Raw genomic sequence first — 13,725 nt, 5'->3', positions numbered from 1 at the left:
AAGGCAGACGGCGAAAAGATCGAAGACTGGGCGGCTCGATTACGTGGTCTGGCAGTTCACTGTCAGTTCGGAACCGCTCTGGAAACGATGCTTCGCGACCGTTTTGTTCTGGGATTCAATGCGGGCCCAGAACGAGACCGACTCTGCGAGCAGGACGTGGAGAAGTTAACGTTCGCTAAGGCGTTGGAGCTAGCTCAGCAGGCGTCTTGTGCTCGACAGGCCAAGGCCACCCCTGCGGTGCTCAAGGAGGAGCCAGTGTTCCGGGCGAGCACGACAAAGAGCGGCAACAGCGGCCGCGGAGGTCACGGAGGTCACGGGAGCCGCGGCAGGCACGGCAGCCGCGCGGCAGACAGCGCGGACTCTTCTTCCCGTTGTAATATTTGTGGTCTTCGTAATCACGCGGCGGATAGGTGTAGGTATAAAAATTACCGGTGTCAAAAGTGTAACGAAAAAGGCCATCTTAAGAAAGTGTGCACATCCAGTCGTGTAAATAATATCGGTATCGGACAGTCGTCGGATGCCCAGGAGTCTGGAGACGGCAGCAGTGAGTGTGAGGAATGCCAGCTGTTCAATTTGAGGTGCGTCAATTACGATCCCATATTAATTCCTGTCGTTCTTAATAATGGCGTAAAGTTAAACATGGAACTAGATTCGGGGTCAGGTTCAAATGTAATTAGTTATGAACTATATGAAAAACATTTCATCCGAATTCCGTTAGAAAAGGTCAATGTTAGAATGTGTTTCTATAACGGTCATAAAATCACTCCCGCGGGTAGATTTGCGGCCGATGTTACCTATCGTAACGTGACAAGGCAATTATCGTTTTATGTTGTGGAAAACGGTGCAAATCCGCTCTTGGGTCGTGAATTCATGGTCAAATTTGATATATATTTTGCAGTAGGTAATAACAAAATGGCTGTAAACGAATGTTTTGATCCCGAAGTAAAAACATTGTTATCAAATTTTGAACCATTATTTCGTGACGAACTAGGGTGTTTTAATAAGTTCAAGGTGAATTTGCAATTAAAGGAAGGTGTCAAACCTAAATTTTATAAGCCGAGACCATTGCCGTTTGCGTTAAAATCTCAGGTAGAAAATGAATTATCGAGACTTACGCGGGACGGTATTCTAGTCCCCGTTAACTACTCCGATTACGCAACGCCAATTGTGCCGGTTTTAAAACAAAACGGCAGCGTACGAATATGTGGGGATTATTCTCTCACTGTGAATAATGATATTTACATAGACAAATATCCTTTACCTCGGATAGAGGATATTTTTGCTAAATTAAGTGGGGGTGAATATTATTCGAAGTTAGACTGCAGTCAGGCCTATAACCAGTTTGTTCTTTCGGACGAAGCCCAAAAGCTTACCACAATAAATACCACTAAAGGTTTATTTATGTACACGCGCCTCGTTTTTGGCCTCGCGAACGCGCCGGCGGTGTTCCAGCGAGCTATCGAGAACTTGCTAGCGGGTATCGAGGGTGTAGCCGTTTTCCTAGACGATGTTGGTGTTACGGGGGCTACAAAATCCGAACATTTAGGCCGTTTAAAGTTAGTTTTCGAAAGGTTTCAAGACGCCGGGATGCGACTACAAAAAAATAAATGTGCGTTTTTCCAAAAGAGCGTTAATTATTTAGGCCATATTATCGACAAACATGGAATGCACAAGTGCCCTAAAAAGGTAGACGCTATAGTAAACGCACCGCGGCCGACAAATATAAAGGAACTTAAGAGTTTCCTAGGGCTAGTAAATTACTATCGCAATTTTGTAGAAAATGCATCTAGCATATTGTGTCCACTCCACGAATTATTGCGCGCGGGCGCGAGGTGGGAGTGGACGCCGCGACACGAAGCCGCCTTCGAACGGATGAAGGGGGAGCTGGCGTCCGAGCGCGTCCTGGCGCATTTTGACCCCAGCGCGCGTCTCCTTCTCAGCGTTGATGCTGGCCCGGAGGGCCTGGGCGCTGTACTGTCCCAAATAGGCGTTGATGGCGTTGAGCGGCCGCTTGCCTATGGTTCCCGTTCGCTGACGGTCAGTGAGCGAAACTATAGTCAGCTGCATAAAGAAGCGACCGCGTTGGTATTCGGAATTAAAAAATTTCACCAATACTTGTATGGCCGCGCGGATCCGTTTGTCCTAAAAACCGATCACAAACCTTTATTAGCGATATTCGGAAAAAAGAACGGTATATCGGTAATGACGGCTTCTAGGTTAGTGAGATACGCTATATTTTTATCCGCGTATAATTACGTTATTCAATACACGGCAGGTAAGGATAACACAGTTGCTGATTATTTTTCGCGCGCATGCCCGACGTCGTCGTCAGATAACGCGGCGGAAAACAAACTTGTAAACCAGTGCAGTGTACTGAACGTTAACGCGTTGCAACTAGATAATTTAGCACCCTTAACCTATAAAGACATTCAGAATGCTACAGCGTCGGATAAAACGTTAGCTACGGTGACAAAATATATCCAGCAAGGTTGGCCGCGCAAAATACGGTGTTCTAAAATTGAACCTTATTTCCGTTGCAGGAATGATTTAGAATTAGAGAAAGGCTGTGTAATGAGAGGACATCGTGTTATAATTCCAAAAATATTGAGATACAAATTATTGCAAGAGCTACATAAAACACATTTAGGTATAGTTAAAACTAAAAGCAACGCTCGATCACGTATGTGGTGGCCCGGTATAGATCGCGACATCGAACAGCTGATCGGCGCGTGCGCAGTGTGCAGCGTGCTGCGCGCCGCGCCCGCTCGCGCGCCGCCCGCCAGCTGGAGCCAGCCGCCGGGCCCGTGGCACCGCATTCACATTGACTACATGTTTGTAGCTCAAAGAACGTATTTGATTGTGGTAGACGCTTTTAGCAAATGGGTAGAATGTATAGACATGACTTGCGGTACTACTACGAAACATTTAATTAAAGAGTTATCATTGTTGTTTACGAGGTTTGGCCTACCTGATACGATTGTGTCTGATAATGATACTAAAATTGCATCTCAAGAATTTAATCAGTTTTGTAAAATGATGGGTGTTAATTATGTAACTTCACCTATATATCACCCAATTAGCAACGGTTTAGCCGAATGTGCAGTACGAAATTGTAAAAAAATGATTAAATCAATCATAGAACAAGAATCACAATGTATAAGTCAATTAAATTCTAAATTACAGAGCTATTTGTTCGAATATCGTACTACAGTGCACAGTACAACGAAAGAAACTCCAGCCAAGCTAATGTTTGGCCGTGAGTTGCGTTCGAGATTAGACCTCATAGTACCGCCGCGAGGCAAAACAGCTGACGCGGTGCATTCCTCGCAGCCGGTCCAGCCCGGTAAACAAGTGCGTTCATTTAACGTCAACGAAGACGTTTGGGTTAAATGTTTTGAAAATCGTAAACCGTATTGGACAAGAGGTAAAATAATTAACATAATCGGTCGTAGAATGTACCTCGTTTACGTAATAGACCAAAACATAAATTGTAGACGCCACGTTGACCAAATATTGCGATATACGAACAACAATAGCTATAATGATGTAGGACACAACTTAGATTCAGCAGCAACATCCTCTGCTACCTTGTCAGATGTGATCTCGGATGCTATCACCTCGCCTGCAGTCTCACAAGACCAGTCAACGGATCTAAACACTGATGATGTCGTGAATAATCCGGCTACTATTAGCTCGGACTTACCGAATGAACCCGTTCATGAGGAGAGGTGGGAGGATGCCGAAGCAGAGGGGGAGGACTTGGGGACTGAGCGACCATTGATACTTAATGATTCACCAGAAACTAGTAACGAAGATCAGGTTATCCCTTCGACCGATAACTTGTCGCCCGATCCCCAACGTCGTCATCAATTGCGACCTAGATCTAAGGCCATTAATTATAAGGTTTAAAATAAGTGGTTATACATCATGTTATAATAGTCTGTATTTCTTGATCCCAGGTTCCCTTAATTATATCGGGAGGAGATGACGTGTATGCATGTGACGTCCCCGCGCCTCAGCCCGCGCGTCCGCTGTATCCTGGCCTGCGCGCCAGTAATAAACGAGCTTCCATCGTACGCACTTGTTTCATTGCTATTAGTACATACTTATCAGTTCCCCGCCCCGAGTCCCGTAGCGGAGCCCTGAGACAGTCCCGCGCTGACGTAGCCGTCAGTATCGCGGTCAGATATTATTGGTGAAATATGTTACCTAAATCGATCTTTTTGCTGGGCGTACTGCTCTTAGTCTTGGCGGGGCTCTTCAGGCTGATGTTGAGCGTGTTCCCCGCGCCGAGTCCCGTAGCGGAGCCCTGAGACAGTCCCGCGCTGACGTAGCCGTCGGTATCGCGGTCTCGCTCGCGCTCGGCGGCGCGCGCGCTGAGGGAGCGAGGCGGTGGACTACCGGCGCCGTCGTCTCGATATACGTTTTCTCTGAAAATGTAAATAGTAATACAATACAATACAAATACTCTTTATTGAACACCTCATTACAGAAAACAATACGGATAATACAGGTAGAAGAGGTTAAACAACATAAGTAATTTGTGTTATAAGGGATCAAAATGATATATTTCCGTCAAGGCGTACATTGAATCCTGAGCGTGATGAGGGATTCAAGTGTTAACGCCCGAGACGAAATAATTTTGATACCGTGTGACACATACTGCTTTTCACATCAACTATGAGGAAAATAAAAAAATCTTAGTGTTGACACAATCTGATGCTTAAACAGATTATTTAAGCTAAAAAAATAAAGTGCAAAAAAAATTAAAAATAGTGCGCTAGAACAGAAAAGTGTTACTTTGATCCCTTGTAGCAGGGAGGAAAAGTGCCACTTTGATCCCTCCTAGCATCAGGGAAGAAAAAGCTCTTTTCCAAATATAGTAGTAGTAGTAGTAAACTCTTTATTGTACAAAAAGACATTAAAAATAACTTACAATTAGTAAGAAGTACAAAGGCGAACTTATCCCTTTGAGGGATCTCTTCCAGTTAACCTTTGAGTAGATGAGAGGAGAAATAAAAATAAAAAATATGTGGTGTGAAAACGTTTTTAATTTACCAGTGACTACCACCAGTTTCGCACTGTCACAACCGCCATCGAGAACGTAATTTACTTTCTATGCATCTCGCTCGTACTCGTATATTAGTGCGAAACATTTTGTTCGAGACGTCGTCTCTTGTATACAGTGTGTAAATCCAATACGGGCGAATATTTAAACGGTGGTTAGCATAGGACCTAAAAAGTATATTGAGATAGATTTTACTTAGAAATGCATTGAAAATTATAACCATACAAAATAATTCGGCCCGCAATGTAATACACCACACACGTTACGGGATACGAGCTTTTTAAAGTAACTGTCAACGCTTGTTGGCAGTTACTATGAAAAGTTCGTATCTCGTAATGTCATTATCATCTTGTTTCTTAATGTTTACAGTACATTGCTGCTAGGTACATGTGGAAAAAATTAATCACGGGGTCATAATTAAGTGTAACTTAAAAAAACATCTTAATTAATGATAAGACGGGTAAATTCTATATCTGGTTTAATTTATTACCCGTATTTGACTTACACACTGTATACCTCAATGGATAAAATAGTACTTACTTGTTAGGTTTCCTGGCGCTAACATGGCTGGGCCCATGACTATAGTCACCATCAGAATCATCTGCCCGGTCATAATCATCATCATCATTTCGCTCTTTGGGCTCGTCTAGAAATAAGAAATAGGGTTTTTGACATTTTTAGGGTTCCGTACCCATAGGGTAAAAACGGGACCCTATTACTAAGACTCCGCTGTCCGTCCGTCCGTATGTCACCAGGCTGTATCTCACGAACCGTGATAGCTAGACAGTTGAAATTTTCACAGATGATGTATTTCTGTTGCCACTATAACAACAAATACTAAAAACAGAATAAAATAAAGATTTAAGCGGGGCTCCCATACAACAAATGTGATTTTTGACCGAAGTTAAGCAACGTCGGGCGAGGTCAGTACTTGGATGGGTGACCGTTTTTTTTGCTTGTTCATTTTTTGTTGATGGTGCGGAACCCTCCGTGCGTGAGTCCGACTCGCACTTGGCCGGTTTATTTATATAATGGTATCAGTCGATCAGGTTTGTTTTGAGGATCAAATGTCTGTATGGGACCCATTGTCTTAAAGCAATACAATAGTCACAAATGATGGTCAAAGTCTGGCGCCCGCACTTTACTGACGAAACGCTTCTAACAAAATGGCAATACATCGTGACGTCACCATATAATGTTAGAAGCCGTTTCGATGTATGGAAAACAAGGAATGTATGTGAATGTAATGTAACACGTTAGTTTGATTTGGTAGTTACAGTTAGTTGTATTTTATAATTGTTGATGTATCATATTATTATTTATGCTTGTATGTAAAATCAATGTTGACGTGTAAAAGTGCCCTTGTGGCCTATTTGCTGAATAAATGTTGAAGTTTGAAGTTGAAGGAAATTGCGATTTTGTCGGTGAAATATTGCGTTTATGTATATTGTTGGTATACCATTTTTTTTAATAAAATGTAAGGAATCGAATGGTACCACTTTTTTTCCTATTTTAAACGTTTTTTTGTCAGTCAGTTAACCTTTTCCACGCCGTGTCAAACACAAAAGCTGTCACTCAGACGCCACATCATTGAAGTGTCAAAACTGAAGTTGAACTTTATGTATATGCACGTAGGTCGATGTCGCTCTGTGGTCTGGGACCGATTAATCGGTCTTCGGCGTTGAACCTACGGTGCGGATATATCGGTCATTGGCGCCCAAAAGGTTAACAGCGTAGGCGATGGTACAGACTGGTAGCTTGAAGCGGGGGTGAGATAGCCTCACAGACAAGACATCCTCCAGACTGAGCATAGTAGCGCTACCCCCTCTGCCACAAACATACGGTAGTTTTACTCCATCTTCGAGTCAAATGTCTTTGTGTGACGTCCGTGTCTTTGAACGGACCAATCACGGCACGGGACTCGCTCACCTCGTCCCCCGCACCCCAGTATTTTTGGCAGCATCGGTTTCATGAAATAATAGGCTACATGACTAATTTTTTTTTATGGTATCAATCGATCGGGTTTGTTTTTAGGATCAAATGTCTATATGGGACCCATTGCATTAAAGTAACACAAAAGTCAGAAATTGTAGTCAAAGTCCGACAGTCGCACTTCACTCGCGAAACGCCCTATACAAAACGGCCAGAGGCCGTGACGTCATCGCCCATCTTGTAGTATGGACAAAACAAGAAAATTGCGTTTTTGTCGGTGAAATATTGCGTGTATGTATATAGTTGCTATACAATATTTTTTGGATGAAATGTAAGGAATCGAATGGTACCCTTACTTTTATCGTTTTTGGAAGTTAAAAAAAACTTAAATTTTGAAACTCTCAGGTCCTGTAATTTTGTAATTTTTCAATATTTTATTTTAATATCCACATTATTGTGATAAATTGCTCGTCTGCTATCTATTTTACTAGATTTTGTTATAAAATTCAACATGTGTCATCATCCCTATTGCTCTAAACTCCGTCTAGAGGATTCCTAGTCTATGGATGGCCTTACCCCAGTTGGTGCCGCCGCCGCGGTCGCTATACTCGCCCCAGCCCCCGGCGCCGCGCGCGCCCATCGTGCCCGCTTCTGAAGACATCCCTGAAAACAACACCATCACTAATGACCACCAATCATCTCTCATTAGATCAAATTTTATCTTATACACATTTGATTTGACGATGCCTGTGGCTTAATTTCATTACTATTTTGCACTTCACGGACCTATAAATCCCGGTCTTTTGATAGGCTCGCGTGGGGATATATCTAGCGAGATCTATAGATCTAACACGTAGAGTCCCTTTGGAGAGCTTTAATGTCATGTGGAACGCCTGCTGGAACTAGGGTTGCCAGATCGAAAGGCGCTATTATCGGGAAAAAATATCAAAATTTCGGGACTTAAGTCGGGAAAATGAACCATTCAAATTAAATTAATTGTATTAAAAACAACGATATTATACATTATTGGCACTACGTCAGCTGCTCTGCCCAATCTCGCCACGCGCGCCGCGCGCGCGCTGACGGGTTCGATGCAGGTCGCTCGACGGCAGTTCGGAACTTGAAATTATTGTTTTATAACGTGATGCTGTTTTTCGGGACAATTTTCACTTTGTCGGGATAAAGATAAGATAAAGATAAAAGATAGTTTATTCAAGTAGGCATAATTACAATGCGCTTATAAACGTCAAATAAAGCTAGGTAGACCGGCTCCAACCCTACACCTCTGCCCCGAGAAGATTTAAATCCCCCCTCAATTGGAGGAGGGTATCCCATTATGGGACCGGCAACAAACTCGGCGGGACACATCTTTTCAAAAATAATTACATCTTTAATATAATTATACTACATAATTAACATGCATTACGAGAAAATAAGGAAAAAAAAATACAATTTAAATTACTAACACGGGAGTCGGGAACACGTGCTAAAAATCGGGAGAATCCCGCCGAATCCCGACCATCTGGCAACCCTAGCTGGAATCCGTTCATAGGCGCAACAATAGACACCCATGATCCGGTCGCGGCAGACATTGGGACTATTGCAGAAAAACTGAACAGTATATCGGTCTATTTAATCTAATCGCCAGGGGTCGGACAAAAAGTGCGGATGACGTAAAAATGACGTAATCTTGCACACAGGATGATGTTTGAGTTTGTATTTAAACTTCCGTGTGACATGTAGTAACAAAGTAGTATTAATGAAGTAACAAAATAATCGTAAATAAATCCATGGAATTAATAATACAGGTGGTAGGGTGATGTAGTGAATAAAATAAATTTCACGAAACTTGCCACAATATTCGAGTAAAGATGACATTTTAGAGCGTTTTCTTATACATTAGTAAATATAAATTTTAGCTAAATATAATCGTGAAGATACAATAGCTAAACAATAACAGTCAATTTATTGTTCATCTGATTGACAATGTGTCAGTCAAAAACGTACTCACTCATTTCAAGTGGCGATATCGTTTAATAAAGAGGTTGATAAATGATAAGTGATAATTGTTTATGAAAATCAAAAATACTATTTGAAATCATCCTATAAGTGGTTTGACGTCATCCGCACTTTTTGTCCGACCCCTGCTAATCGCTAACGCTACGAACGAAACGCAACTGTCACTGTCGCACTAATATGGAAAAGTGATAAAGACAAAGCGATTCGATGGCGAAGCGTTAGCGTTGGCGTGTTGCCTACGGTACCTGAATAGGTATAGTACATTTTGTGAAAGTCCGACTACTTCAGTAAATATAGATGGTCAAACCAATTTGTCAGTAAATAGGAACCAAAAAAACTATACTCATCCTTTTCTTTTGGGCGCTAGTACTAGTGTAAGACAAAAATAGTATGATTATCTCTATGTTTGAAATGGGACAGTCCTTTGACACACTATATTACTCACCGATATATTTGTCCTTGTTCTTCTTAGCCTTTTTCCTCTCCTCTCTCAGTTTGTCGTCGTCTTGAATGAAGTCGATCAATTCACGCACCTTATGGCGAACGTTGATACCCTAAAAATATTATAAAAATAACTTTTAACGAAAAACTGACTTCACAAAAGAATACCCCATCGTTTTAATCTTCAACAGCAAAACATCAATCAATCAATCGCACACATGTCGCTTTCTGAGAGAAAATAAACGATTTACTATAAGATACGAGTCACTATAGTTCCGTCTATAAGCACAGAATAAGTAATAGTATTATCATACAGAACGGACACGCACCGCCCCGCCCCGACTCGCATTACCTCGCCCCGCGACATGAATCTGACGGACTTCTGGCGTACTCTCAGCAAAGCAACTTACCCAATACACAATGACGCATATAAACGCAAATGATTTTTAGGGTTCCGTAGGCAAATGGCAAGAAACGGAACCCTTATAGATTCGTCATGTCTGCCTGTCCGTCTGTCCGTCCGTATGTCACAGTCACTTTTCTCCGATACTATAAGAACTATACTGTTGAAACTTGGTAAGTAGATGTATTCTGTGAACCGCATTAAGATTTTCACACAAAAATAGAAAAAAAAAACAATAAATTTTTGGGGTTCCCCATACTTAGAACTGAAACTCAAAAATTTTTTTTTTTCATTAAACCCATACGTGTGGGGTATCTATGGATAGGTTTTCAAAAATGATATTGAGGTTTCTAATATCATTTTTTTCTAAACTGAATAGTTTGCGCGAGAGACACTTCCAAAGTGGTAAAATGTGCCCCCCCCCCCCCCCCCCCTGTAACTTCTAAAATAACAGAATGATAAAACTAAAAAAAATATATGATGTACATTACCATGTAAACTTCCAACGAAAATAGAGTATAGTTTACCTGGTCTTTTCCCACGTCGTCCACATAAGTGAAGTTTTCGAGTGAGCGCAGATCGTAAATGTGTTCCCGAGCCGATGTGACCACTCGCTCCGAGCCGTTTCGCACCAAGTAGCTTAGGAGGAGTAGGCACTGAAATTATATACGACAATAGTTAGTAAAGTTTCCAATAAAAAAATAATATTTAACCCTTTAAACCAGGAGTCTCCAAACTTTTTTACCTGAGGGTCATATTGCGCCTCATAATTTTCGCGCGGGCCACCGTCGGCGCCGAGAGGGGGGGGGGGGGGGGAGTATCTGGTTGCTGCTGTTAGGGCTGAACATCTGGAGCGGAGAGCCCTGCTTTAAACTATTTAAGCCTATCGTGTGCAGAGCATGTCATCGTGAACCTTGACAGAATGCACGAACGATGATATTGGGTTGTAGCGGCGCGCGTCAGTTGACTTCTTTGGCAGTCAAAGGACCATAGGAAACTATCATTACCAAAAATATATCACCTTCAGGTTTTTACGGCAAACCTTGGCCGGTACTGTTTGTTATGAAATCAGCAATCACTGGCATCGTTAAAAAGTTCGTTAAATGTCATTGTAGGAAATATTCTATAGTTCACTGCTGAGTTGAATTGATGAGTGGAGAATTGTTGCTGGTGCAACTTGTCCTAAGAAGTCTGGTGGGTGTCCTAAGGCTGGTTTTAGTATCACGCGGATTGTCCGTGCGGATCCCTCCGCACCGGACCAATATGTATTAAGTTCAGGGAGCGTTTTAGAGTAAAGCTGATGGGTCCGCGTGGACAGCTTTCTCATACAATTTGACGGTGCGGAGCGATCCGCACGGACGGTCCGCGTGACACTAAAACCAGCCTAAGAACTTAACGAACCTTGTAAGTCCTTCGCCAATGAGACCGGTTATCATGCAGCATCCTCCTCCATAACATGGACATGACCTCGGGAAAGTGTTCATATGTGAAGGTCGCCAGCGCTAGCTCTTACATCTATTGCCTATTGTGTGAGAGAGATGACATGATCTAACCTCTCTCTCCCACTTCTACGTACCTTGTAAGTCCTTCGCCAGTGTGACCGGTTGTCATGCAGCATCCTCCTCCATAACATGGACATGACCTTAGGAAAGTGTTCATATGTGAAGGTCACCAGGGTCAACTCTTGCATCTATTGCCTATTGTGTGAGAGAGACGGCATGATCAACCTCTCCCACTTCTACGTACCTTGTAAGTCCTTCGCCAGTGTGAGCGGTTATCGTGGAGCATCCTCCTCCATAACATGGACATGACCTCAGGAAAGTGTTCATATGTGAAGGTCGCCAGGGCCAACTCTTGCCTATTGTGTGAGAGAGACGGCATGATCTGACCTCCCTCTCCCACTTCTACATACCTTATAAGTCCTTCGCCAGTGTGACCGGTTATCGTGGAGCATCCTCCTCCATAACATGGACATGACCTCGGGAAAGTGCTCATATGTGAAGGTCGCCAGGGCCAACTCTTACCTATTGTGTGAGAGAGACGGCATGATCTAACCTCTCCCACTTCTACGTACCTTAAGAGACCTTGTAGAGTGGTGCCCTAGATATAATAAAAGAAAGAGTGGCCCACAAAAGTTTAGATGGTCGAATGATTTAACAAGAATAGGAGGTAAATGGATGCAAACAGCAAAAGAAAGAAACAAATGGAAAGCTATGGAGGAGGCCTACGTCAAAGGACGAGTTGAAGCTAAAGTTGATAAATCAAATTAATATATGTTATGTACCAGCTTCAATAATAAAGGCTAATTACAATTACAATTACGTACCTTGTAAGTCCTTCGCCAGTGTGACCGGTTATCATGCAACATCCTCCTCCATAACATGGACATGACCTCGGGAAAGTGTTCATATGTGAAGGTCGCCAGGGCTAGCTCTTGCATTTGTTGCCCGGTCGGACCCCAGGCCTCGTCGGACGTAGCTTCGCGGACCTTGCCTTCGACCTCTGTGTAGTTCATCACTACATTTGTACTATAAACAAGGAAAAAAAATTAAAGGTTTTTGGTAATCAGTTAAATGTGTAAATAGCCATAGAAAACTAAAATTTCCTTTCCTTCTGTGCACACATGTTTAGAGTTATAGTCCAGATCTGAACTGTAAGCTATCAATGTAATTTACATAAACGTCTGTAACTTGTTTTGTGAGCCTAATAAATAAAAAATAAATAAATAAAAAACGATTGGATACAAGGGATAAGTTCGCCTTTGTACTAATGATGTGTTCTTTCATGTTTTATGTTTCTTTTTGTACAATAAAGTATTTTACTACTACTACTACTACTCTAGTTTACTCTACAGTAGTTTCGTCCCTACAGTGAGTTCCCGAGCTAGACTGACAGCTATAAAGTAATGTTTATAATTGTTTTCATGAATCATGACCCTTTATCAATTGCTGTTAGGCCATGAATCTAGTATTAGTATGGATTGGGCATGAGTGGTGGGGAACCGACTGAACGAACGAAGTAAGACTCTCAAAATTTACGCACACCTCCTAGGTTGGAGCAAACTCAGATTACACGCATTTGGGACCAAATGAAAGTATTAAAACGATTTCCAGCTTTCTGGGAATTAATTCCTTAAAAATTCAAAACGCTATTTGTATCTAATTTGATTGGCCTATTATGTTCAATTTGTAGAAAAATATTTAGATCAGTTACATCAAACCCGCATACACTTTATCCATAATACGCCCTCATATAGAATAAAATAAAAGCAAAACTACAAAAAACGTGTCAACATACACTATGTAACGTTACGCAACAGAGAAAGCATTTCAAGGCCACCCATATAATTGTAACAGTCATTAAGGCCGTGCATCGAAAAATAACAGGATCTTAGAAAGGTGGCAGTGGCTAGCCCCGGAAACAAACAGTAGTGATTTTCGGATATATGTTTCTTGACTATATGATAAGACATTTCGTAGTAGTCGAAACACGAATGCTTACAATTTTCTCGATAGAAAATAAATCCAAACTTACGTGTTCATTTTTCGGTTTTAGCTTCGTGCAACTAGAAAACACATCCATATCCAGCACAACCCACCTTACAGCAAAGGTTTTCATCTCGTCTTAACTTTCAAAGAACTAAATATTAACTTATTATCCTTTACCGATGGATTTATTATCGATTTTTGATTTTATGAATTCAACAGCAAACGCCCATTTTACGCAGTTCCGTTTCTCTTTCTGTCATGCGTCAAAGTCATAAATGCATCCTTTATGCCAGTAATGTTAGATGGCCGTCGTGCCTCAAAGAGGTAAGACCTATGTCACTTCGCGCAGCGCTCCGAATTACGTAAAATTTTAA

General features: G+C 41.9%; 1 protein-coding gene across 1 annotated transcript in view; it reads right to left on the bottom strand.

Annotated features, from left to right (window-relative positions):
• The window catches only part of LOC134657757 (uncharacterized), a 37,021-nt gene that overhangs the window by 15,474 nt on the left and 7,822 nt on the right, over positions 1–13,725 (bottom strand). Inside the window, exons 2-7 of the mRNA XM_063513321.1 lie at positions 12,190–12,391; positions 10,391–10,519; positions 9,465–9,573; positions 7,577–7,663; positions 5,609–5,714; positions 4,210–4,430 (exon numbers count right to left, since the gene is read on the bottom strand). Coding sequence (XP_063369391.1) covers positions 4,210–4,430; positions 5,609–5,714; positions 7,577–7,663; positions 9,465–9,573; positions 10,391–10,519; positions 12,190–12,391 — 854 coding nt within the window. The remainder of the gene's footprint in view (positions 1–4,209; positions 4,431–5,608; positions 5,715–7,576; positions 7,664–9,464; positions 9,574–10,390; positions 10,520–12,189; positions 12,392–13,725) is intronic.

The sequence above is a fragment of the Cydia amplana genome, chromosome 20, assembly GCF_948474715.1.
Source record: "Cydia amplana chromosome 20, ilCydAmpl1.1, whole genome shotgun sequence".
NCBI classification, from domain to species: Eukaryota; Metazoa; Arthropoda; class Insecta; order Lepidoptera; family Tortricidae; genus Cydia; species Cydia amplana.
Note: the sequence above shows the minus strand (reverse complement) of the source record. Positions and strands in the feature narration are given on the sequence as shown.